Genomic DNA, 25,286 nt, shown 5'->3' with positions numbered 1-25,286 from the left:
AAATATAAGTGATTACAAGACCTCAAACATGAGTCCAATGGATTCATGAATTCAGTCTCAAACTTCATTCATCTAATTTACAGCAGTGAATAAATTGTTGTACAGATTGATCTCTGGAACAAGCCCTCTTCATACATTCTATCAAACAAACTATATTTAATTTGAAATACAAGATACTAATAAACATCTTAAATAAGACTGTGATAGGTTGGCAGATAGCCATGCGCATCTACGCTTTATACAGTGCTTCCATCTTTTCTTGAACTACTAGATAACATCCTTCCAATGGAATTAATTGGCCTCTTTCTTGCCCCATACTATTTCTGGTTTAATTACTTTGCAGTTTGGCCAGTGTTGGACAACATTCTTCTTGTCACTGCTCTTTTGCACTGTGTTCTCTGGTGGTTCTCTGCAGGGTGTTTCCCCAGATTCAGTTCTGTTTCTCTCTTACAAGTTCCTGACCAGTATCTCATGGTATTTTCTGCAGAAAGAACCATTTAGTTCCTAATGCAAAGTGAGCTGTGATCAAGATCCATTGGCTTCAACAGCTGATAGATCAGATTTTCACAGCTGCCACATGCCTTAGCAGTTGTAGGACAGAAATGTGCATTGGAAAATGAAGTTGCACATGTGAGGAAGAAGAGATGACAAGACTGATTGGAAGAAAAGAAAACTGAGCTCCTCTTCTCAGGAAACTACGGCTTGACCTCCTGTTACTGAAATATTTCTATTGACTTCATAGCTTTTCTTTTGCAGATGTGGCAGATATTAGATCTATCCAGTGAAGTACATGCCCAAAATTTAAGAAGTTACAAAAGAGGTTAAATGTATTTTATAACTAGCCAATATTTTTGTTAATTTTTATACTTCTCCCCAAATACTGATCAACTTTTTCCGTTACAGCATTTTAAACTGTTAAAAAGAAATTTATAACCAAAGCAAGAGAAACTTTTCTGGATAGAAAGAGGGAAGGAAAAGGAAAGTTCAGGTTGCGCGTAAGCCCTCTTTCCTGGTAAAAAGAATGGGTAAAAAGGTGATGCACTGAAAAAGTTTGAAAGCTGTTCCTAAAAAGTTTCATAGCTGTATAAATGCATAATGTCAGGTTACAGCAAACCCAAATCCATCCCAAAACCATATTTTTCATCTTTTTCTGTTCCTAGGAATCTTTCAGATTTCACTCTGTGCAACAGCTGGTACCCGATTTTTCCCATACCCATTTGCCTAGTTCACATTGCTCAGTCAGTGCCTTCCCACATGGCCCATCAGAGCTGGTTTAATCTGTTTCAGGGAGCCAAGTATTGATAAAGGCGAGGAACATTCTCCTACATCAAGAGACTATTCCTGTGCTACAAGCCAGGCACTGCAGCTACACTTGAGACCAGCCGTGGACACACACTGCACTCGGCAGTGGTATTTATAGGATTGTTAACTGTCGAAGGGATGTGAGGCACAGCCCTGTAACATTAGTTCTTTTACCTTCAAAAAGCACTTCTCTGAAGTGCCCGGAGACATCCTGTCTTAGGGGTTATTCCCAGTTAAGATAAGCCAAGTGAAAATGTGTGACTACTGTCAAAAGAAGAATAATGTTAGTTCTTACAAAAGCTCCCCTTCAGACATGAACACTGCACCGTTATGAACAACCTCTGTGTTTGATTTCTCTGTCATATTTTCTCACGCTGGAGATGGTCCCAAAGCAAACCTCTGAACGCAAACATGGAACATGATGAAGTATCAAAGCCTAGAACACCAGAACATATGTTTGGCTTCTTGCTTGTATCTTTATAGAGGTCCAGCCAAAAGCCTCAGTGCAAACACCCTTGAATATTTGTATGTTTTGCACGATAAGCCAAAATACTCATGCTTAGGACTATTAACCTTTTGCTGACTAAACCTTTGATGCAAATCTAGTAATTGCCATTGATTCTGAGAGGAGAGAGGCCCTGTTTGACCTGAACACAAGGCTATCTCAGTCTTGTTTGTTCCCCAGATAATTCTGGTTGCTCCTTCAAGTAAAAAGAACATTATTCCATGCTACTGAATCCCCGAGGTGCGTTTCCATAATGTTCAGGCTATGTGGTAAGGACCCACTATGCGTACTTCAAGAGGACCAGATGCAGTGGTTTCCATTGGCAGCTACTGGCCTGCGGTTAAGGCAAAAGCAGAATTCAGACTTCTCATATTAAGCTGGTTTACTCCTAGCAATAATAACATTGGCCAGCGTGTGAGATAATTACCTTGACAAAGACAAAAATTCTTCAGTATGACCATAGAGCCATACACAAATCTCTCAAAACTAGAATGTACCCATACTGTTTTTGAGAGAAAAGTCAAACTTACCTTCAAATTCCACGGCTGGAGGCCTGACACCGTCAGATTCATCTGACAACCTGGAATTTGCCTCTATCCTTCTTATGTCCTTATAGGACTCTTCAAATTGCACTGAAGGTTTTTGCTCTCTCAGAGCTCCAGCGTTCTTAGATATGTCTCAGCAGTCTATTCACATCCCATTCAAGTCAAGACAAACTGTCAAACCAGTGATTTTAGCCATAAATCAAGCTTTTGCCAGGCTTTAGGTATTCACCATCTTTTCCTCCTTCAGGCTGTTTCTGACAATTTCACTAAGTGACTTATGGAATATCACACTTCTAGAAATATTAGACCCAAATTATCACAAAGTATCTGAAATCCATGCTGGCTCCTGCCTCATGGATATGATACAGGGGATACCTTGGTGTGTTTTCCTTGCACACCCAAAATAGCAATAAAAATAAAATAATCCAAGACAGGAAAGATGAAACAAAAAGAAATAATTTAAAAGTTACACCAGAACATTTCAGCACGGAACACCCTTAACTGTGTTCATTAATCAAATCCCAAACAAAATCAGCTGCCTTCTAAAGTGAGAACAGAGAAAAATTAGGACAACATATATCTGTGAAAAAAGTTAGACTTTTTTTATTCCAGAGCTCAGCTAAAAGCTCCCTCCATTCAGGCACCTGGGTTTCATTTCATAATAGCTTCAGTCCATTGTTCCTTATTATCAGAGCTGACTATGTTCAAGCTATGGCAGATCTTGTTCCTAAATTTATGGCTCTGTGTGTGACCACTACAATATGTGTTTTGTATGCTTTTTCCTGAAAGCCTAATATAGTGATACCTGTGACACGGCTTGGACTCCCCCTTTCATGTATATTACCAACTCGAACTGCAACCTGCTGGTGGATTTTTCTTAAACTCTAAAATGAGGGTCTAACCTTCTCTTCTTTTTCTTTTCTTCTCTGTTACCTATAATCTTGATTTGACTCACACAAAAGTGACACAGTGGGAAATCCACTCAAGAAGACTTTGACAACTAACAATGGAAACCTACCTACACGAAAGTTGACTGGTGGCGTTTATAGTGAAAAAATGTATTCAAGTTTAAAGATGTCATCCGTGTTAACTGATCCGTGTTGGTTTTGTGTGGCTTTGTCAAAAGAAATGTGCTGCGGAGTCACCTCTGTTCGAGTAAAGAAAACTAGCCAGAACAACATCACCACTAAAGAACACAGGTATGTATATTCAGGGGGAAAAAATAATCCCCCTAAAATATTTAAGTTGGAGTAAATACAATTTTTAGGTTGGATTAAATCCAAAGAACTTATTTGAAACAGTGGAACTTGAACACATTTTAATGTAAGTAACATTTAGAATTATTTATAGTCCTGTAAAATATTGTTATTCTATACAGTACCAAGCGTGCTAAATGTATCTCATGGATTGAAATAAAATAAGATCACTGTAGATTTTTCAGTAGTAGCTACTGATTGTTTTGGCTTTAGCTTTAGAGTTGAAATTGAGACATTTGAGTCAGATTCCTTCCCAATGGAATGAAAGGAATTAAGTTCTTGCTGCGAACCATCTTCCTTTATCAAATCAGACACTCAAGGCCATGAGCTGCCATTGGAAATCTTGGGCATTTTGTCCCAGAAAAGAGATGCAAACCAGTACAAAATTAAAAGATGCTAATACCCAAGAAAAAGGTCTTGACCAGATCTATAAGGATATTAACTGATATTGTAAAACCACTCATCATGCCCTTTTCCACACTACTTGGTCTGCTCTACTAGGCCAAATCTTGTTGCTATTCTCATGTGATTTGAAGCAGTTTGTCTTACCATCCCATTCACTGCTAATAGGTGGTTTTGCTAAAAAAACATATCAAATAATCCACAAATGTGAAACTCAACCCAAAAATGGTCCTTTGCGTCAGGTTAGGAACACATAAGGTGGAGCTGATGCTATTGTGACATCCCCATGAAATGCAGAAGAGCAGGTAAACTTGGCAGCTCTTGGAAGGAACCTGAGGTGCTGAGATGCAACAGTGATGAGCACTGCATAAAGTGTAAATGGAACAGAAAGGATCTGAAGGAAGGAGGAGGCAGAGCAGCTGTAACATCCCTCAGCTCATTCATTCAGGTCAGAGTGGACTGAAGAAAGGACAGAGTTCAGAGGGGTCTGTACTGTTCATACTGCAGGCAGCCTCTAGCTAAACAGAGGCTTTAATGAGTGAACACATTTGTAGGTGGCAAATCTTTCTTACCTGTGTATTGCATACCCCTTAATGTTGTCTGTTAAAAGTCACTTACAGATTTAAAGAAGGTGAGGAAAGAGAGAGATAGTCTCTTAAAATTAAATACTTTATTCAATGTTTTTTCACAAATCAAAGTTCTTTGATGCAGGAAAGTTCATAAAAGCAAGACACTTGTCTACTTTAGCAAAATTCATGCAGTAAACAGGGAACTAAAACATATGGTTGGTACCATAAGGAGTACCCTGGAAAATCCAATGAGAAGCAAATATGTTGAATGACTAGAGAAGGAATTTCTTCTGCTCCTATTGTGGCAACCCTGATTTTGCTGTGCAGGTGCTGGACATGTTTATTCTAGATCATAAGAGCTATGCAAGCCAGTGTGCCCCATGACTCCATCTTTTTTATAGCTACTTTAGAGCCAGGTGAAAACTAGGCAACTTGGTTAATGCATACCCCAGACCTCTAGGAATATAATTTGGACATCTTGTTTTGTTTCAGCCATTAACAGGCATTTTCTGGTATGCTTCTGTATACACAGTACATCCCCACACAGACCCTCCACCTCAGCCCAGACAAGGGTTATCAGAGGACCGTGGCTCTATATCACCCACCTGCTTTCTCCTACAGCTTCACTGCCACAAAAGTCCCAGCATCAGACTTCCACAAGATGAAACCTGGCTACATTTTCCAACCAAAAAAAGCCCCCAAAGTTGTGCAATTAAACAAAACAAGACAAGAAGCCCCTAAAATTCTACTTTAGAGAGGATGTATTCAAGTGCAGATGGGGGTTACTGTGTCTTGCATCTCTCATCGGGTAGCCAGTAATACCTGACCGACCCTGTGATACCTGCCCAGTGGAAGAGACAATGTTTGAAATACCTGTTACAAACAATTATGTACTTGACCTTAAAATACGCATCTGTCTGTTTGCATTTTTTTAGGAGGGCATTAAAAAAAAACCAGAAAACCAAACCAGAAAGGCTCCCAACCCTTTGAAGTTCCTGTTTGTGCTGAAACAGGCTCTGTGAATTGGTAATTGGCCTCCCAGAGCCCAGGGGATATAAGGGAGCACTCAGCAGGCACCGCTGCCACTCTCAGCACTTCTGCAGCCACCTGGTTCCCTGCCCTGCTGTGGGGTCTTATGATGGGGACATGTGGTCTCCATCCCACAGCACACTCTCAGGACCCTCCTTGCTCTACCTCTCTACCGACCCTTCTGCAATGCTCCCATCCGTTTGCTCCATTGACAAGGACTGGAGAAGAGGTCACACAAAAATACGTGGCTGGTACGAGGATGTCAGTTTGTGGGCAAAGAGCTCGAGTCCTAGCATTGCAGAGAGCAGGTCCTCTTTCACAAGGGTAAGGTGCGCAGGCGCCTACCTCCATGGATAGCCCAAAACATTAAAAACTTGTCTGCTTTTCTGCATCGTTGACTATTCCCTGTTAAACCAGTAGCTGAAACGGGTCAAAGTCTCTGTGGGTTTTGCTCACTTCAGGATGCAAACAAGGAGGTACCTGCTTTGTGTAGCAGGAAGTTCAGAGCTGACACCACAAGCAACTGTCTCAGACACCCCAGCTAGGTAGGAAAACAGTTCTTTTTCCAGGCATCAATCCCATGTATATTAGAGGGAATTAACTGCTAGATGCGTAGGTTGGCCCTGAGTCCCCCATGGCACTCCAGTACCAGAAGATTAAGAGGCATCAGGGAGGTGCCTCAGAAAATGGAAAGACATCCACACTGGTAGCAACTTCTCTGCTTGTCCCCAAGGGCTTGCAGCATCGCACATGCTGCTCTTGAGGGTGTGTAGCCCAGATCTTACACTTAGAATCTCAGAATGGTTTGGGTTTGAAAGGACCTTAAAGTTCATCCATTTCCAACCCCCTGCCACTTGCAAGGACAGCTTCCACTAGACCAGGTTGCTCCAAGTGCCATCCAATCTGGCCTTGAACCATGGCCATGGATGGGGCATCCACAACCTCCCACTTGTCCCTTCCACTTTTATAACAGCATGGATTAGCAACAAAGAATGGTCTTCATCAAGACCATGAGCATTTCACGGGCAGCCACTGTTTCCCTTCTCAATCAGGAGAAAAGACACTGCCTGGTCCTAGCAGTGTCCCTCTGGAAGACAAAGCTCACTGTGAGCCTGGAAGTGGTGCACGACATTGCTCCTGTTGGGCTCCTGCTTCCCCCCTAGGGCCATGGGTGAAGTCAATCACACAAAGTGAATGCACACACACACGGGAGCAGGATAAGGCTCAACCATTAAAAAAAAAGAATTAAGCTTCGCCAATGTCTTTGCTTTAAAAATCAAAACAACAACAACAAAAAGACCAGTCAGGTTAATTACCCTAGAGCAGGGAGGAACCTCTAAGATGTAAATACATTTCCATGAACATTAAAAGCAAACCCCTCTCTAAAGTGTTTTTCTTTCACAAGCAAGCAAGAAAACGCATTGGATAAAACAAACTTTGCTTATTTTAGTTTCGACTCAATTACCTGTTAATGGAAAAAATCTGGCACCACTAATAATAAGGCAGGAATGAGATCACTGTTCTGGAGGCCTGGCTTGTCAGGGAAGCTTGCAACAAGAAGTGCATTTATCTGCCTTTCTATAACCCTTTTCAAGCCCTCTGTCAGGGAGCCCAAACTGAGCAGCCAGTTTAGGAGGAACTTGGAACCCACTCCAGGCCCCCTCAGCCCTCTGGGAAAAGGAAAATTATTGTTGGCAAGGCTGCCTGGCTCCAGAAGTTGATCCAGTGCCCCCCACTTGCCCATGCAGCAGCAGACAGAGCTAAGAATTTAGTTATAATTAAATAACAGAGTGCTGATTGGTTGCTGGAGGTGGTCTTGAAACTGGTGTTTAAGGCAGTGGAGAACAACGGTTACTATTCATAGAAAAAGCAGAGTCTTAAAATCCATCTGTTTCATTCCAAATTTAGGCCAAAAAAATGCTCACTCACTGTCTTTAAAAATACCACCTGCTTCGCTATTTTGTATAATGTGCCATTATATAAGTTTGGAGGAGCAGGCAGGGAGGCAGCGGGGGCCGAGGAAGGATGAGGGGGGAGCAGATTAAAAAGATGATTAGATCCAAAAATACCCCTGCAGCATATTCAAAAAGGGAACACAAAATAAGGGAGCAAAGGAGGTATTTTCTGATGAAAATTAAACCCCGGGTGTTGCCGATGCCTGGGAACTACAGAGCTACTACAGATGGGCTTGTTTGCAAATAAGATAACCAGCTCTTTTTCTTCTTTTTTGGAAGACCCCACCCTTCTTGCTATGCACAGCCAGCTCTGGTCCTCACCGTGCTACAGGGAAACACCCCGAGCCTTTCCCACATGGTAGACCTGTCCGGTTGAGCGCCGGGCATCGCAGCCTGCCCAGCCAGAGCCCTTGCCAGCAGGTACCTCCCAAATGGGGCTGTGCTTCTCACTGGTAAGAGCAACTGAGTTGAAGGATTGAAACAAGGAGCTGGTAACACCATGGTGTCTACTTACCCGGAGCAGTACCCTTAGCAAGGCCTGGTGTCCTGCAGATGTGTCTCCATCTCCCCATCGTCCTTCCCCTTCCCTCGATTCCCACTGCAATCTTACATACTATTACATACTGCAGCTGCAGTGTTTCCAGTTTTCCCTATACCCTTAACTCTCTCCCATATCCCTTGTTCCCTCCAACACCACAACACTCTCCATGTCTCCTACCTAATCTTCTTGGCCTGCCAGCTGGGCAGGAGAGCGCAGATGCTGGTCCAGAAGTAGATGTGTGATAATTGGCCATCTGGATGCTGCCAGAGAGAATGGATAACAGCTGAGCTCTCCCTGCCTTTTCTTCAGCAGCGGATCTGGAAAGCCTCTCAGTGCCGGCAGAGATTTCCCTGGAACTCAGAGGGACTTTATCATCTCTGAGAGAGTTTGCCGCTGTCAAATCTGGTTCAAAATGCCAGAGGATTCAAGAATTGTCAAGGGATGGTCAAACAGATGGACAGACAGTATGACTTCATGATCTCCACTGCTGTAGATGTCCAGGCTAATTCATCCCCACCCCACATTAAATGCAGAAGAGCAAGTCCTAGAACATGGATGCAAGTCGTGAGTATTTTGGATTGATCCCTGAAGAAAATCAGTCCAGGGGTTGGCAGACTCCTGTCCTCGGAGTCCTTAAAACAGGCTGGTGACATTATTGATAATGATGGGAAGTTGAGATGCATTCACTTGTAGCTGATCTGCCTTTAAAGTCTCAAGATGTTTTCCAAGCACATTTTAAATGAATGCCGAAGTACCTGTCTTATAACACAGCAATTGCAACAGTCTCTTAGCAAATTCATTGTTTTGAAGCTCTACTGAAGCTTAGTGTTGGTGCCGTACTGAGTTTAGTCTCCAGCTGGAGCATCACTCCCAAAACAGCATCCAAAACCTCTACTCAAAGTCATAGGTGGTAGAGCTCTCCTATGTGGATGCCAGATATAGCTGGGACAGCACAGTCACACACATTCATTTTTATGATTATTGCTTGCTTTCACGATTGCTGCAGTGGTCCATGCAACCATTTTACTGTAAATTGTCTTTACATCTTTTCATGGTCTAATGACATGAACAGGACTCAAATGACTGCTCTTTTTTCCTGCCTTTCCCTTCCTTTCTTTTCTGTTAAGAAAAGCTTAAAACCATGTGGCACTGCTTTATTGAGTCAGCAGTTGCTTAAACTTTTTAAAATTCCATGCAATAAGTGAAAAATGAGATTTACAAAACTAATGGAAAATAAATGTCTTCTGAATATGCAATACATTGACTTGCTTCCCTGCCTTATCCCATAAAAACAGATGGAAGTAATGGCTATAGTGAATTACCAACTGCACATAGGGCCCCATGCTGTCCCGTGGCGCAAGGACAGAGAGTGTCAGCTTGCCACCACCCTGCTCTGGAGGCCCCCCTCGCTTGTGTGAATCTGGGGGTGAAAGGGGTGATCAGGCCATACCCCTGTAGCCAGTTGCTCACCCTATTTTTCACCATATGGAAGAGTTGGCATTCCACTGCAACCTAGACCGATGAGGTCCTTGGTCGTGACTTCTGGGCACAAAGGGAAAACATATAAATAATGGGAACTTTCTTCCAGGATCCTTGATCCAGCTCAGGTTCGATAAGCAAGGGAAATTCGGAGGAAACTCTGAAGGCATAAGCCCACCAAAGGACACAGGAAATGCATAACCTACAGCAAACCCAAGCAGTTGCTTTCCCAAGAATATACAGTTGTTTTCCACAACAAACAAAAGATTTCCCAGCACAAGTTACCCACCGCTCATGAGTTCTGCTCCACATATCTTTTGAACACACACTGAAGGAAAACCAATCCATCATGAGCAGTACTGCTGGACTCTGCTTTTCAAGGCTTGCTAATAAAGCAGCGAGCAAACACAATTTTGTTGGATGTAGGAATCATACCTTGATGGTGTCTCCTTTGAATCATGGCATGCAAAGATCTCCCCGGAGCACTGTTTTGCATTAGAAGAGAGCAGCTATCCCCAGCAGAGATGCAGCACATATGTCTGGCTGATGGATGGCCATGCTCTAGGAAAAAAAAAATCATTCCCCAGAAATCCTGCATAGCAGGAGAGCAATTTGAGCATCACCTTCAATTTGTTGGCCAGCAACAACAGCAAGATTTGACATCTTTCACGAAGGCTTCACAGCAACATCCTTTTCTGTGTTCCACCCATGCTGCCCACACGCCTGTCACGGGTGACAAGGGGACATGTTCCACCAAAGTCGAGGGGAGTGTTGCATCAGACCACAACAAAAACAGCATCAGGCCTTGGATCAAGGCCTAGTAAAAAATTCACATTGTGAGTTAGTCCTTCTAGAAGGAAATATGAAACAATATGCATACAATCCTTTATTAACATTTGAAACAAAAAGAGGCTCCCAGCTTGTCAACTAGTCATTAAACAAAATGACAGCAATTTGAAGTACTACATATTCTGTTTAACCATTATTGAGTACTTCACCCAGTACCTCCCAGCACCTCCACAAAGCAAATTCCCTCTGCAATCAACAGAAAACTGCTTTGGTTTTATTAGAGCCCACAGTGAGGGACACCCCTCAGTCTCAGCCACTGGGGCTGCGCTTCCCAAAACGGCCCCATTCCCAGAAGAATCACTTCACCTGTCTTCCTGTATGAGGAAACGTACTTACCCTTCCTGCAGAGTCCATCAAGACCATCTGAAGAGAAGGGCATTACCCACCTGAGAAGTGGCACAATGTCAGGGAACAAGCCAGCTCCAAGAACTGCACATTTGATTGCCCTCAAGTGCCACTGCAGAAACTACTATGGCCAAGATTTTCCAAGACAAGTGGGGCTAAGGCGACATCTACTTGTGAGAGATTCCTAGGAATAATGAAGATTAAATCCCTGAAGAACCCAAACAAATCAACCACTTAATATTCTTGTGTGTATGTTCATTCTCATCCTGCAGCATCCACAGGCATTGGGTGGATTCCGGATGCTCAGCGTCAAGAGCAGGCTGTGCTGTGCAAGGGCTCATTGCATTAAAAATACATAAATAAGTATATGCATAAGTGGACTCAGATCTATACAGAAGATACACCCAAAGGCCAGCATGAAGACTCTGACTAATTAGGACTACCTAAGCTCTCCTGCGCGACCTCTATATCAAGTATCAGCCCTGTGTTGTGGGATCACTGGGTTGAACAAAAACGTTCTAAAATCAAAGGTGTCATCACCCCTGGTCTCCATCCCCCCGTCAGGATCACTTCACACAGAGGGACGACATTGCTTTAGCTCATGTGCTACTTGTCTGTTGCCAAATCACGTGCCATTTGCTTTCAATAAAACGGGTTTTCAACCACTGCTACTCACGCAAAAGCTTGCTGAGCAGGGAGAGGGCTGGTGCAAAACGAATTCAGAAGGCTGGCAGCATGGGAACCCGAAGGAAACAGGATTTCTCACAACGACAGCTGGCTGCAATTTGCCATGATCTTCACCATTGCTTTTCAAGGAAGTTTTCTGCTTGGGCTGTAAATCTTATCGGCCAGAGTAAAGAGCAGTCAACGCATAAATGAGTTGACAAGTCATTCTCTGCACATACTAAGTTGCTTTTATTAATCCAGAACTGCATGCTACAGATACTGTACAGCATGAACATTTATTCATTACAAAAAATGGCTTCCAAACCATTAAAAATGAAAATCGGAATAAGAGCATAAAACGGAACAGTAACATCACAACTGTTAGGAAACATTCAAAGTATTCACAAAAAATGTTATAGTTAGCATCTTAATAAACCAGAGAAAAATCTGAGACAGTTTTACAATCGCTTCATGTCAACTACAATGGCACTGAATGAACAGATGAACAATTTTTCAGCTTTATACAGCGTTTTTTTGCAACATCAACATGCCTAGGATTTTTTTTTTGTTTTAAGTTTGCTACCTACCTGTATGTAGTAAGTGTACATAAAAGTGGCAGTCTGATTTTCCTTTTATGAATAATCTAATATACAGAATTTTGGCCCTTAAGGGTTTATACCTCTTCATTTTAAATGCTTTCCGGACAATCTGCTACCAAACACGTCTGTTATAGGTGACATTAAAACTACATACATATCTACCTATGTAACATCACAGCAAAACAGGATGAACAAAAAAATTACAGCATTAAAAAAAAAAAAAGAAAAATAAAAAGGAAATTAATAATAAAAGGTTGTTCGGGAGAAAAGTTGAAAGTCACTGAGAATTTTGGCACAGAAGAATTTTGCACACAGCCTACAGTCCTAATGTCGCAGGGGATTCAGCTGCAGTTCTGAACAGGAGACACTTGGACCTTGCTATTTCTCAAACAGCGGTTGCTAAAGATTCCCTTGCTAAATCTTCAAGTCTTTTTTGTGTGTGTGTCGATGGCTTTTAAAGCAATTCTTTATTGATTTTCTTTTAGACTATTGATCCTTGAACGAAACGCGTCTGCGAAATGTCCATTTGGTGGCAATTGTGTTTCATAGAGAAAAAAAAAAAAATCCCCCAAAAAGGAATTAAAAAAAAACAAACAAAACCCCAAAATCCCGGAAAAAATATATATATACACATTTATATATAAACTTAAAAACCTTGTACAAATGAGTTGTTATATATAAGATGCTTACACTAAGGGCAAAAACAAAACGGAACAAAAAACCTTTATACAATGTTTCAAGAAAAATCAAAGAGGAAAAAAAAAAAACCAAACCCATTTAAAAAGGGACAACATACAGATACAACAAGCAATTTCTAAAGCAATAAATACTACTGGTCCAATAGCGTTGTGATACTTTTAAGTGTTGAGTAGCGTTCCCTCCCCCAAAAAGAACAACACCATGGAACAAGGTATATTAACACGTTTTTTTTTTCTTTAACCCTTTGTTTCTGTACATTTAAACAAGAACAAGTAACATCACAATAAAGGTTTGTTTCACACGAGGAAGGAGAACAATGAAAAAAAAAAAAAAAAGAAGTAGTAGCGGCACCGCATTCATTGTGCCCTTAAAGGTTTAAAAACCAGATGTAAAATGATTGGTTCGCAAGCTCGTATTTAATACAAATAATAAAGAACCAATGCCTCCGGCAAGGGCTGCTTCAAAATTGCTTCTTTTTCTTTTTTTTTTTTTTCTCTTTTTGTCATTTTTAAAATCAGTCTTTAAAACTAAGCTATTGGAACTACATAACAATTATGTATATATATATTTTTTTTAAACGCTACAAAGACTTTAAACAGCTGTTGATAAAAATTTTGGCAGAATCATGAGGCTTTTCTCATCTACATATTTAAAAAGGAGAAATCGAAATAAGAATGGGTCAAATATTGACCAATGAACTCGATAAAACATCAACTAATGTAGCCACATGGCACGAATTAAAAACGAAACCAAGAGACGACGACGAACAGCGGACGACGACGAGGAGAAGGAGGAGAAAAAAAAAAACAGAATAAAGGAAAAAAAAAATCCCGAATCCCAACAGAATTCAACCCCCCCTCCCCCCCCCAAAAAAAAAAGGAAATCAAAAGGGCTAACGAGGCTAAAGCTATTCTAAGGACTTGGTTACGAGGGAGAGCGGCTGGGGCTGTGTCCCTGCCAGCGAGCTGTGGGAATGCAAGGAGGACGTTGAGGGCTGTGCTAGGGATGCGGCGGCGGCCGGCGGGAGGGCGGCCGGCGGGTGGTCCAGGGCCCCGTTGGGGCAGCTGGCAGCAGGCAGGGCGCCGGGCTTGCTCGCAGCGCTCTCGGTGAGGACGAGCGAGGATGGCGGCGGCATCATGACCAAGTGCGCCAGCGGGTCGGGCTTCAATGAGAGCGAGAGGGGTTGCGTTTGTTCAGTCTGTGGTTTCGAGTCTCTGGAGGGGGAGGCGAGCATGGCAGGGGAGGACGGAGGAGAGTCTAGTAAGCTTCCATCTGAAGAGGGTGGGCTGACGCAGCTGCCTTCACCTTGTATGTAGCGAACGCACTTTTTTTTTCTCCTAGAAACAGGGAGAGAGTTCTCTGTGAATAAAGGGCAGAGACGCCGATGGAGACAGTAATCTACAGCAAAGAGCCATCCATTAGCTACTCTGGGCTCTGCGCAGGCGGCACCCTGGCCCCACGCGCCGTCCTGGGGGTCTGGTGGGGTGTCCTCAGCACTGAGCCCACTCGGAACCCCCCCCTCGGCTAACAGATTTGGAAAGGATTCACCAATTGTCTCTTCGTTCCCCTCCTCTTCAGGCCGCCTCATCTCCTCAGTTATTTTAATCATTAGAAAAGCAGGTAAAATGGTTTTGGAGCCCACTGTGCTAATCTACAAACTGGACTGTCCTCCAGGAAAAAAAGATAGTAATTTAATCCTTATAAAATCAAAGCTCTGGATAGTTGATGGCATCTCAAGGTGTCCCATAACGCTGTCCAACTCAACAGGGCTATCTCTACACCTAGGTCATCTGTTGTCTCCTACGATGCGCTGCCCTTGGGAGGCAAGGACGGCTGCAAACTACTGCTCACTGTTTTCTGTTAAGAACCACACCAAATCCAAAATGTCAGAGTCAGACAGGAGGGATATATAATAGGGAGAACAAGAGAGAGGGGAAATAAAAACAAAACGAACAAACAAAGCAAACAGAAGGAAAAAAATCCAGGAAAAGGACAGGATAAACAGAGTATGATCCAAAATAACAAGAATAACTGGTTGTATGGCCTGCAGGTTGTGGCTTTAAATCGACTCAGTTTTACTTTTTGTTTTAAGGGAGAGTGGTAGATTTGGGAAGCTGCTCGTCTGCATTTTGGGGATTTTCCTCTGAGAGGCCATCCATGTAACTCCAGAGTGGGACCCAGTTTCAGTAGGTAAAGAGCACAACAACAGGTACAAAGGTGAGGAGCAACATGGAGCTTATTTCACACCAGGGAATATGAGAGTCTCACAAGAGCCGCTCATCTTCAAATCAGTAAGTGACCCGACAGAGATCTTTTCTCCTCCCTCTGTCCACTTAATAATGTAAAGGAGCAATGAAAACAGATGACAGTTTCACACCATCTCTCTTGCCAAGTATATGCAAGACAATTCTAGCAGCAGGACAGAAATAATGAGGCAAACAACCACAGCATCTGGCAGAACGATGTTCAGTGGCTACCTTGACCCTAATAATGATGGCTCTCCAGCCCTCCTATTCACAAGCACACCTCCCAAGGGAAGTGCTGAACCGCTGTCACACAGCCCAGTGTGTATCACAAAGTCTGTCTACAGCAGCTCTGCCACAAAAACTTTGGATGCTCAGGGAAGCTGCACAAAGCCACCAATGTGAAGGAGTAGGTTGCTCTTGCCCTCCAGTGGATACCTTGCCCTAGGCTCAGCAGCTTCATCCAAGGAAGCGCCCAAGCATAGCACAACAGCTGAATGTCGCTGGGTGACATTCCCCGCTCACATAGGTGCCCCAGCTCCACTGCTGGTTGTTAACGTTCTCCCCTATGCAGGGTAACTTCATTTGACTTGGGTTAAACAAAGTTCTGTTGCCTAGGCAATAGGGATAGATGCTTCTTGACTGCAAGGGAGATGTAACCAGCTTGATCCTGGAGTTAAAAGAGATCATCTCCCATAGCCAGGAAGGGAACAGCAACCCCGGCACCCCATCTTTCTACCACCTTCAGTGAGGGACCAGTGATGCTGTGACATCCCTTTCTCCAGAGACTCAGGCTCTGCTCCACGTTCCAGATGGCAAGGTAAGGGGTTAGGGCTATTAGAGTTTTAACCACGTTAGCCTGCAGATCAATACATGCCAAAAACTAAAAGACAACCATGCAACTTAAATGTTAAGATGAAAGAAAGGAAGAAAGATAGAAGACAGCAAGTAAAGGCTGTAAACCATGCTTTAGTAGAGCAACGTTAAAAGACAGAAAAAATTAATTTGGTGGGCTCAAAACAGAACCTGTTAATTCTTCTACCATTAACAAATAATGGGAAGCCTCTGGCTCTTGGCTTAAGGACAGTTCTGCTGCTCTTTTTCCCCACTTCCTAGATTCAGCTGTGCAAAGCTACCAGGGCCACAGGTCATGTCTGCACAGCTCTAGTGGCAAAGCAGAGCAGTGATGCTTCACAAAGCTCACCCATAATACCTGTGTGGAAAGGTGGGTTTTCACTGCAGGGCTCCCACCCCAAACCCACATTAAAATAATCTGCAAGCAGAGACCCACTCTCTGCCTGCCGCATTGATGGTGGTCCAGAAGCCATGCAACTGGATTGCTCTCTACCTACAAGGCAGTTATCATTTCTTCACTGGAGGCAGTTTGAATCCAGTTTGCCAAAAATTCAAAATAGGTATTTTTTTTTAATACTATTTAAAATTCTGTGGCCTGAAAGGAAGAGTTCCCATGGCAAAGCAGGCTTAAACCTCATCTACCTGACTTTCCGACTGCAGAGCTAAAACAACCTTTCTAAAACTAAACCCACTGGTCTGCTACCTGAAGTAGTTTTCCTTTGAATGAGATTAAGCAAGCAAATTGCTTCCTCTGCTTCTGTGGAATATTAAACTCTTTAGTAGTGTGGCCACTTTTAATCTGGAAAGCCATTGCTTAAATCAGGATGGCTCAAGGAGGGGGACATTTCTCCAGCCTGTGCCATTCCCACCGTGTGTTACCTGTGGTAATGTGCGTGCAAGGGTTAGGTGGGACAGAAGGCAGAGGTAAAATCCCAGACCCTGAAAGCCAAATTTTACCAGAAGTGAACAACACCATGTAGCTCTGGCAAAGGGGAATAAGTAAACACCCCAGGAGCTACTTGTGCCTCGGTTTTGCTCTCCTAAAAGTGGGAAGAAAAAAACCTGCATATCCTCCTCAAGCACTAGTGAGCATTATTCACTTGTGCATTGCTCTGAAAGCATCAACTGCTACCTCAGCCCAGCAAACAGCAACAGACCCGACCCCACTGATGCTGCCCTTGAAACTAGCTCCAGGAGAGCATCAGGAAACCTGTAACACTGCAATTGCCATGAGTGAAAGCCACAGAGGATGACAATGGTGTATCTAGTTGCTGTGAGCAAAGATGTCTCAGTTTCTACTGTGTCAGCACACTGTACATCTTTAGCACCTACCTAAGATGGGCTACTAAATGCTACCATGCTAGCAAATGCAAAGTTATAATGGTTAGGACCAGAACTAGGAGAGAAATGCTCTTAATACCTAGTGATAAAATGTCTACATGCATTTAAGAACAAAACAAAAAGAAAAGCAGCTGACTATAACAGTAAGCATAAAGCTATCAGCTGCAACACTGAAGTAATCTCCGATGTGCTGCAAAGATTTCTGACCAAATCTGGTGAAAGTTAAGAGAGGGCTTATGCCTAAGCATTATACAGACTGAGGAAAAGTCCCCTTGCTGATAAAATGTAGTTTTAAAAGTATGCTGTTTACTTAAGCAGCTAAGGAAAGATAAAGCAACACAAACATGATGTGACCCCGGTTCTGTACTTGGCATACAGAGCCTGACATGCTTCAAATGCTCTATCTCTAGACTACACAAATATCTGCTGATAGCGTGTAGTGAACTAACCACAGAATAAAGCCCAACTAAACACAAGATGTGAAACTTTGGCTATCATGAGACTTGAGCCTCCTGATACAGGGAAGTGGCTACCCAGCTCTTCTGAACTGAAACCCTTCTTCCTTTAAGCTTTAAGAAACTGCTGTTTTCAAAACTTTTTAACATACATCCTGGCACTGATGCCAACACCCAGTACTAGCATGTCTCTAATGGGACAATATACAATCTGTTGAAGACATGTCTGGTGCCTTATCTGTATTTTGACACACAAACACCACCCCTGATCCGTGTTCTGCTCGACACTAAGCACAAACAAGACTGCGTGCATACACAAAATACGATGGACGTCTGATCTACATTCTAAATGAGATGGAGCACACGGGACTGGCATGAGTAAGAGGGGAAAATGTGGGAGAGGAATCACTACATACAGAGTGTGGTTTGGGTTGAAATACCTACCATCATAATATTCCAAATTCAAAGACTGCTTGTATCAGAACAAAGAAACAACAAATTTAACCAAATGCGATCATATAAGGAAAAAGGAATGAGAAAAGAACTACTCGGTATCCCTCCACCAAGAAAGAAGTACGTACTGAATTATACATGGAATTAAACTCCAGTAGAACATGGGCTGTTGGAATTTGGGCTCTCTGATGTCTTTCATCTCCTTTTAATGCTGGAAACTGTCCTACTAAAGTTGCAATTAGTTTTGTCTAGAGCTCAGGCGTTTACAGCTCACTTGTTGGGATAAAATTTAGGAAAAAATGGATTTTTGGAATCGGAAAAAAAAAGGACATCAGATCATTTTAAAAAATGGTATCTACGTAAATCTTATTGAGGCACAGAAGCCTACAGGTAGCTACTGAATTTTGCATTTAACAAAACCAAAAAGATTAGTATAATATAAGCTGTAAACACTGGCTTTTACATCTCTAATCATGAGAAAAATACTAGTGCTGCAGATCCCAGAACCTTATTAAAAAGCCTTTGGAGGCAGCAGACATAGACCCAAATGAAAGACAAAACACAGATGTCCAGCTAAACATTCATTTTGCTGACAATCTGGAAAAAAAAAATGTAATTAAAAAGCCAAAAAAATCTGCCAGCTTTAAGGACTTCAAGTTTTCTTGTTCCCAGTTCTACCACCAGGGAGAGGTTATTGGTAAAGAAAAGAGAGAAAATGGCATTAAATTAGCAAGGAATTCCAAAGATCAAAGATTATTAGCAATTGATGCTGTGGGAAAGAGAAAGGTGGGGAGTGGGGAAAAAAGATTAAAAAAATAAAATCACACAAATGCACTAAGAGGACAGATTGCTTTTATTTCCCCAAAGGCCTAGTGGGTAGTATTATACCTGCATGGTTTGCACCATAAACTCTGTCGGTCAAGCCCGAACAATGCCCGACACTTCTTTGGAGTATTTGCATCTGTTAGCATAAGGTAAACACAAAAAATACAACACAATGGTGGATAGAGCTCATTTGGTCTGCGTCATCTTAGCTACAGCTACGTTTAGCTTGCAATCACCTCAGTTTTATTTGGTAATCTCCCCTCGTACCAAGGGCAGGAAAGAAAACAGGACTTTCACAATGAGCCAAAAGAAAACAAAAACAGAGATCTCCGACACAGTCCGGTGCCGGCACTGCACTCAATGCTGTGTGATTAAGGGCTTTGGGAGCGACTGTCCTCGGGTGGAGGCTTGAAGAGCATATGGGCTTAAGGCTGATGCTGTTTTACAGTGGGTTTTTGGCTAGCAGCAGCAAAGAGGAAGGCAAATAGAACAACCAACAACGACAAAAAAAGAAGCAAAACCCTTTCAGAGACGATAACTCATGGCAGTGTCCCACTCCCTTGTGTCTTCTAGATCACAACACAGAGCTACAAAGCAACAAGGCAGGAAAAAAAAGGGGAAAGTACCAAATAAACCAGCTGCAAATCAGCCATAGCGAGTCTGGGAAAACTATACACACCTGCAGGGGCCGCACCAGTTATTCTGTTGATCAAGGCCAAAGCGCGCTCGGCATTTCTTAGGAGCGCTCAGGTCTGAATGAGTTCAAGAAAAGCGAGCAGAGAAGGAAAGAGAGGAAAAAAAAGAAAAGGGGAGAGGGGGGGAGAGAGAGAGAGGAGGAGAGAAAAGGGGAGAAAAAAGAGAAAGATAAAAATAAGGAAAAATAAAAATAAAAAAGGGAATAAAAATCAATGTCCTCGTTATTAATTGCAAAATATTGACTTGATTTAAAAGTTAAAAAAAAGTGATAATCACATTTTTATTCAACTCTTGAGATTAGCTGTTGCAATTAAAGCTGCAGTATCCCTTTATAAAGGACTGTTTCCTTCCCTTTTAAAAGAGCAGCTAGAGGAAAGTCATTGTGGCTGGTCTAGCAGGATATTTCAGGCAAGATTTCTTTGGGTTGGGTTTTTTTTTATTCACTTTTTTTTTTTTTTGAGAGGGGGAAAAAGGAAGAAAAGAAGCTGAGTATGGAAGTTAGATCCTGAACATGCTTTTTTCTTCAACTCAGATACAAAATAAGAGAAAAAAAAAGAAAAAAAAAAAAGAAAAAGAAAAAAAAAGGAAATTATATCTCCTGGGATAATGCAGCTTTTGGAATAACATTCAATTTATTTGTTTTGATTAATTTGTGTTGAAAAGAATGGATAAGAATAAGCAGATTGCGGAATGAGCGGGTTAGTATCAGCCAGAAAATAAAACGTGAAGCATGGCAAGGTGCTGAGTTAGTACAGCTGGTGGATTGCAATGAAAAGGCTTGAGCAGAAAGGAAAATAAAATAAAGAAAACAAAAAAAAAGTAATCCAAAACTAAAATAATAATAAAAAAATGCATATGCATGCTAATGTGAGAAGACTTAGTGGGAGCCATGAAAAATGCCATTAGATTAAGGAGGTTCATTACTGACTTGCTTCCATTCTTTATCAGTCTCTTTAAAGAAATACTGCATATTCAATTTGCACAGTTAGTACAACTCTTGCGTTATTTTTACTGTATTACTGTTTTAATAGCAATTGTTACAAAACAAAAAAAAAGAAACAAAATTAAAAAATACTATCAAACATATAATAGATACCAAGATATATAGATAATAAATACTATCGAAACGTGTGGATGGTACTTTCTCTTAATGTCATACGTGTTTAATGTTAAGATCTATAATGGCAGGAAAAAAATTAAAAGAGCAGTTTATAAACTATTTTAAATGACTCAAAATGACGTTAGCACCTGTAATCGGAGGAAGTGAAAGGCAAGGATTTAGGAAACATTCGCTGTGTTCTGAAAAAAAAGAACAAATTATACAAAGGCTTCAAAAAAACTAAGTCAGGGCTTCTTCAAAATTGACTATGAGATTGCCTATGCAGTATTTCTAATTTCCTATAGAGAACGGCAAACCTCCTTAATTTAAAATGGGTGCGATTTACCACTGTAAGGCATGCATCAGGACATACAGGTACAGCCCAAATTAATATCAAACACATACATACGTACACGCACACACATGTGCAAAAGAAGCAGACAACTTTATCAACGGTGGCATAGGCATTACAACTACGGCTCTGCAGTTACAGGCTTTGCAATTACTAGGTACGAATTCAGCTAACGTCACAAGAGGCTCTTACATGCAGTGGCTTTGGTTACTAGTTTTAGAAGGGCAATAACATGTAAATAATTAAGAGTGCATTAAAAAAAAAAGGCTGTCTAGTATAGGGACCAGCTCCCTGTGAGGCCAGGAGACTTGTACCCACCTCCCCCGTACCTAGGAGCATCACACCAGGATTACCACACTTCCACTAAGCAAGAGATTTAAGACTTATTTTTACTTACCATTGGTCTCTCCTGGCTGCTTATCCCTTTTCCTCTTCTTCTTCTTTCCCTGCAGGAAACACACACAAATGAGAAGGATTAAAATACCCCCAAAACACGTGATTGCAAGACGGCACCAAGTGATGGGGCTGCGACTGGTGAGAGAAGCTCCGTGGGGAGGACACTGAAGCACAGCGCTGGATCGCTCTCAGTGCAGGGAGGCTTGGGAGACCCTAAGGGGATGCTGTGCCCTGGAGATCACTCTACTTGCCCACCCTTTGACTTTTCAAACATCCTTGCTTCAGCCCCCCAACCCTAAAAACCACCAAAGCCCTAAGCAACAGGGGGTAAAACAACTTGCAAGATGCTTCTTTTGAGATAGGATCTTCACAAAGACAAAAGCATTTGATACTTGTATGCTCCTGGCTCTGAAGTTTCTAAAATCATTCATGGTCATGTTGTAACAGGGCACGGAGGGGGAAAAGAGGGAGACTGAAGTGGGAAGAGTGCATGAGTGAGGTCAGACTGGGTCCCTGGAGCTCCTCAGCACCCAAACCCAACTGTTAAAGTGGAGGAGGAAGCCACAGGAATGAGCAAATCCTAACCTGCAGGTTTTTAAGTGCACTGACAACATAGGAAGCAAAGCCAGGACAAGAAAAAAATCCAGAAATAACTAAGACCCTTCCCATATTTTCCTCTATAACAAAGAAAATAACTAGCAGCATTTTGATAAACTGTGTCCCTTTCCCAAATACTGCCCCCCACAAAATGATGCTGTTTGTCAGGGCCTCTGACCGGAGGCAGAAAGGCCTTTTCTCCTTTTCCCTCTAGCAGTGTGGGAGAGGACAACCAGGAGCAGGAGCCTGACTTCAGTGGAAACCAACCACTGTTTTCCAAGAGAAGAGTTATAAAGTATCAAGCATAGCTAAAAAGGGAAAAGCTATTTTCTAAGGAAACTGAGCTACAGGGTTAGCAGAGCAGTACAAAAAGGCCAGTGTAGGGGACAGAGTAAGTTCATTTTCACAGCTCCACAGACGCTAAAAGCAATGACTTTTGGGCCAGCAACGTCAACTGTGAGCAGCACAAGAGATCCTGGCTTTTGAAGATGCAGTAGGAAGAGATGTTGATGAAAGGACACCAGACCAGCAGTCCCTGGTGGTGAAGAGGGGAAAAACAGGTCTTAGAAGAAGGAATCTCACGTCGCTTTTGAAGGGTTGGACCTATCTGTGGGGAAGCCAAGAGGCTCTCCCACGTGGAGAACATTTTTTCTCAGTAGGTTGGTCTGGCTTCCAGCTAAATGGTTAAGATGGGCTTCAGCTTGGCACATCCAATGTGAATGTTGGATTTTGATTTGTTGTTGTTGTATTTTTCCTCCCCAAAAGCCAGCTTTCTGGCATGGGGCTTCTGTACTTGTTTCCCCCTTGGTTGCTCGGGTTTGTAAACTGCCACCCGGCTGTCCAGGCTGCAACAAGTATAGTCTTGCTCGCAACAGCCTTCTGGTGATGGAAAAAGCTTAATCCTGTGGCCTGGATGCTGCTGAGAAATCATCTTCAACTCCTCTGAGGTAATTTTTGCTGTTACGGAAAGTTGTCACCCTGAGCCAATTGCTACAGCAGCTGTCAGTCTAATGTGACAGGCAGACAAGCCAGACAAGCATCACTCCGAGAACCCCCCAAGAATAAAACAGAAACCATGCTACCCTTAAGTCCACTTATAACAAAGATACAAGAGGCTCAGACACTGCTCCATCTATACTGATTTAGATTGACAGTAACTCTGAAAGTCAGGGATTTTTTTCCAGCTTTACAACAACGTAACCAAAACCAGACAATTGCCTCAGGACCACAAACCTGATTTTTATTTACTCTCAAGGAGGCAACTTGTATAATGAACAGACTGCATCTGTGGCAAATCTTTGCTTAATCTTTGCAGTACATTTGGGAATTAAAGGACTATTTCAGTTTGAGACCTCAGAACTTCTTCACACAAGGGTCAGCCAGCAGAGAGGTCAGGAGTCACCTGCCCTTTACAAACTCTTCAAGCCAGGTATTAAAGTGCTATAACCCCTTTAGGGAGCAATCTGTTAAAAATGGCTGATATACAGGAATGTCAGTCAGCCAGGGACCAGAAATTTCTGGTTCCTTTTCAACACAAGCTCTGGAAAATGTTCCTAACAAAGAATTGACAGAGGTCCCACTAATCTCTTGTACACCCTTTGCAAAGGAAAGACAGAGAAGAATCACCTAACCACCTGGCTTACTTGTTCAATTTCTGTACTACAAGGACATATTTGATTACATATCTAAATTAATACACAGACTATGAGAACTATGGCAGCAGTTTTTCAAGTGCTCTGCAGAAGACAGCTCAGATTGTCCTTCTCACACCAGAGCACATGGTCTGTAACACTTTCTGTCACGGTACTACACAAATTCTTAGGCTGCAAATAAGTGTGGATGTAAATAGTGGATAACTGTTTGGCAGCTCCCTCTAAAGAGCCAAACCAACATGGGTTTTGACAGGATTGCCCAGTTCTTTGGTACTGATTTTCTGGACAAGTGACAGGGAAGGTGACTAGACCCTGACATACTTTGAGTCCAGCACTTAACGTCTTATATCAGACCTCAGGAAGAGCAAATGTGACACCAGCCAAGCCATCAGAGATTCCCTGAATCCTCTTCTCTGATTTAAGAGCAGCCTGAAAGCTGTATTTCTGGAATGCACTGCTCCTGTTTCTGAAGACCTGGGCTACAGCTGGCCTCATCCTCGAGCCTGATGTGATGTGCCTAACAATTTAACCACTTCAAGCAGTCCAAAGTTGCTCCCCTGCTAGATGTGTGAAGGGCTCAAGACCCTACAAAATGCTGAGGGGAGCTCTGAGAGCTCTGGATGGACCAGGAGAAGAGACATAAATAAATCCTGTGGATGATGCAACCGTGTGATGCAAAGGTAGCCTGCTCTCCTCAGGCAGTAAGGTTCCCCCTGAAGGTCACTTGGGGGTACAGCATCAAGCCGCTGGGAAAGCGCCAGCTTTCTCATCTTGTCCTTTTTAGCTTGAGAAGAAAGAGTTTCTCAGTGCTCACACGGTGAGGACAAAAGTAAAAGGTCCTAAACACTGAAGGCTTTGTACATGCCCATCTGTCAGTGGCAGAGTCACTGCGCAGAATGAGCGTTCCTGAAAACTCAGTTGAGCCTATACTCCCTTTTGAACACCCAAGAAGACGATACTACTCAGTGTCAAGGAACTACCTCAAGCCTGTGGTCTAAGTCTCAGGACAGGCTATGCTAAAAAGAAAGGGAAGATGTGTTTAAGCAGGAGCAGTGCCTCATTGGGCTTAATGAGGCCTTCCCTAAGGAGCTAAACCTGCAAAGGCGAACAAAGGAGGGAGGCAGAGCCCAATGGAAAGAAAAGATGATCAAGAAAGGGCACAAGGTTTGAAAATATGTCTGTAAGTACATATCACTAAATAAGTGAGCAAGTGTATTCTCCACCTCTGTAACAGCACAGTGCTGCTGCTGCTCTAGGCTTTGCTGCACACTCTGAACTGGATTCTTCCTATCCATACATGCAAAAACCCAGATTCACATCACAGTAAATGTTGCTATATACAACACTTTTGTGATTCATGACAAAATGGGATATTTACAGTAAAATAAATAGTGATGATGACGATGATGGAAGAGGCAGATTTCAACAAAAACAGTATGTGTAACTGACATCAATCTTAGAGCTGCTGGGCCCCAAACCTTCAAGGAAGTCTGCTTGCAAGGCAGGGAGCAGAGTGCATTCCAGAATTAAACATCTTGATAGTTTTGGGTAACTCTTATTTAAGAGAATTATAAAGATGCT

General features: G+C 42.5%; 1 protein-coding gene across 32 annotated transcripts in view; it reads right to left on the bottom strand.

The window, feature by feature from the left end:
* Positions 1 to 11,668: 11,668 nt before the first annotated feature.
* The window catches only part of TCF7L2 (transcription factor 7 like 2), a 177,796-nt gene continuing 164,178 nt past the window's right edge, over positions 11,669 to 25,286 (bottom strand). For 9 of the 32 annotated variants that reach the window (XM_062607873.1, XM_062607864.1, XM_062607866.1 and 6 more), the window contains 4 exons: positions 21,458 to 21,506; positions 20,858 to 20,908; positions 19,593 to 19,665; positions 11,669 to 14,078 (listed from right to left, as the gene is read on the bottom strand). In XM_062607873.1, coding sequence (XP_062463857.1) covers positions 13,649 to 14,078; positions 19,593 to 19,665; positions 20,858 to 20,908; positions 21,458 to 21,506 — 603 coding nt within the window. In that variant the 3' untranslated portion in view covers positions 11,669 to 13,648. Of the gene's footprint in view, positions 14,079 to 18,078; positions 18,108 to 18,976; positions 19,050 to 19,588; positions 19,666 to 20,857; positions 20,909 to 21,457; positions 21,507 to 25,286 lie in introns of those variants that run through there. The other 23 variants (XM_062607883.1, XM_062607887.1, XM_062607885.1 and 20 more) reach the window with 17 other exon arrangements.

Source organism: Pezoporus occidentalis, unplaced genomic scaffold, assembly GCF_034315485.1.
Source record: "Pezoporus occidentalis ecotype Australia unplaced genomic scaffold, CSIRO_AGI_Poc_V1 ctg127, whole genome shotgun sequence".
NCBI classification, from domain to species: Eukaryota; Metazoa; Chordata; class Aves; order Psittaciformes; family Psittacidae; genus Pezoporus; species Pezoporus occidentalis.
This window is presented reverse-complemented; position numbering and strand designations above follow the sequence as displayed.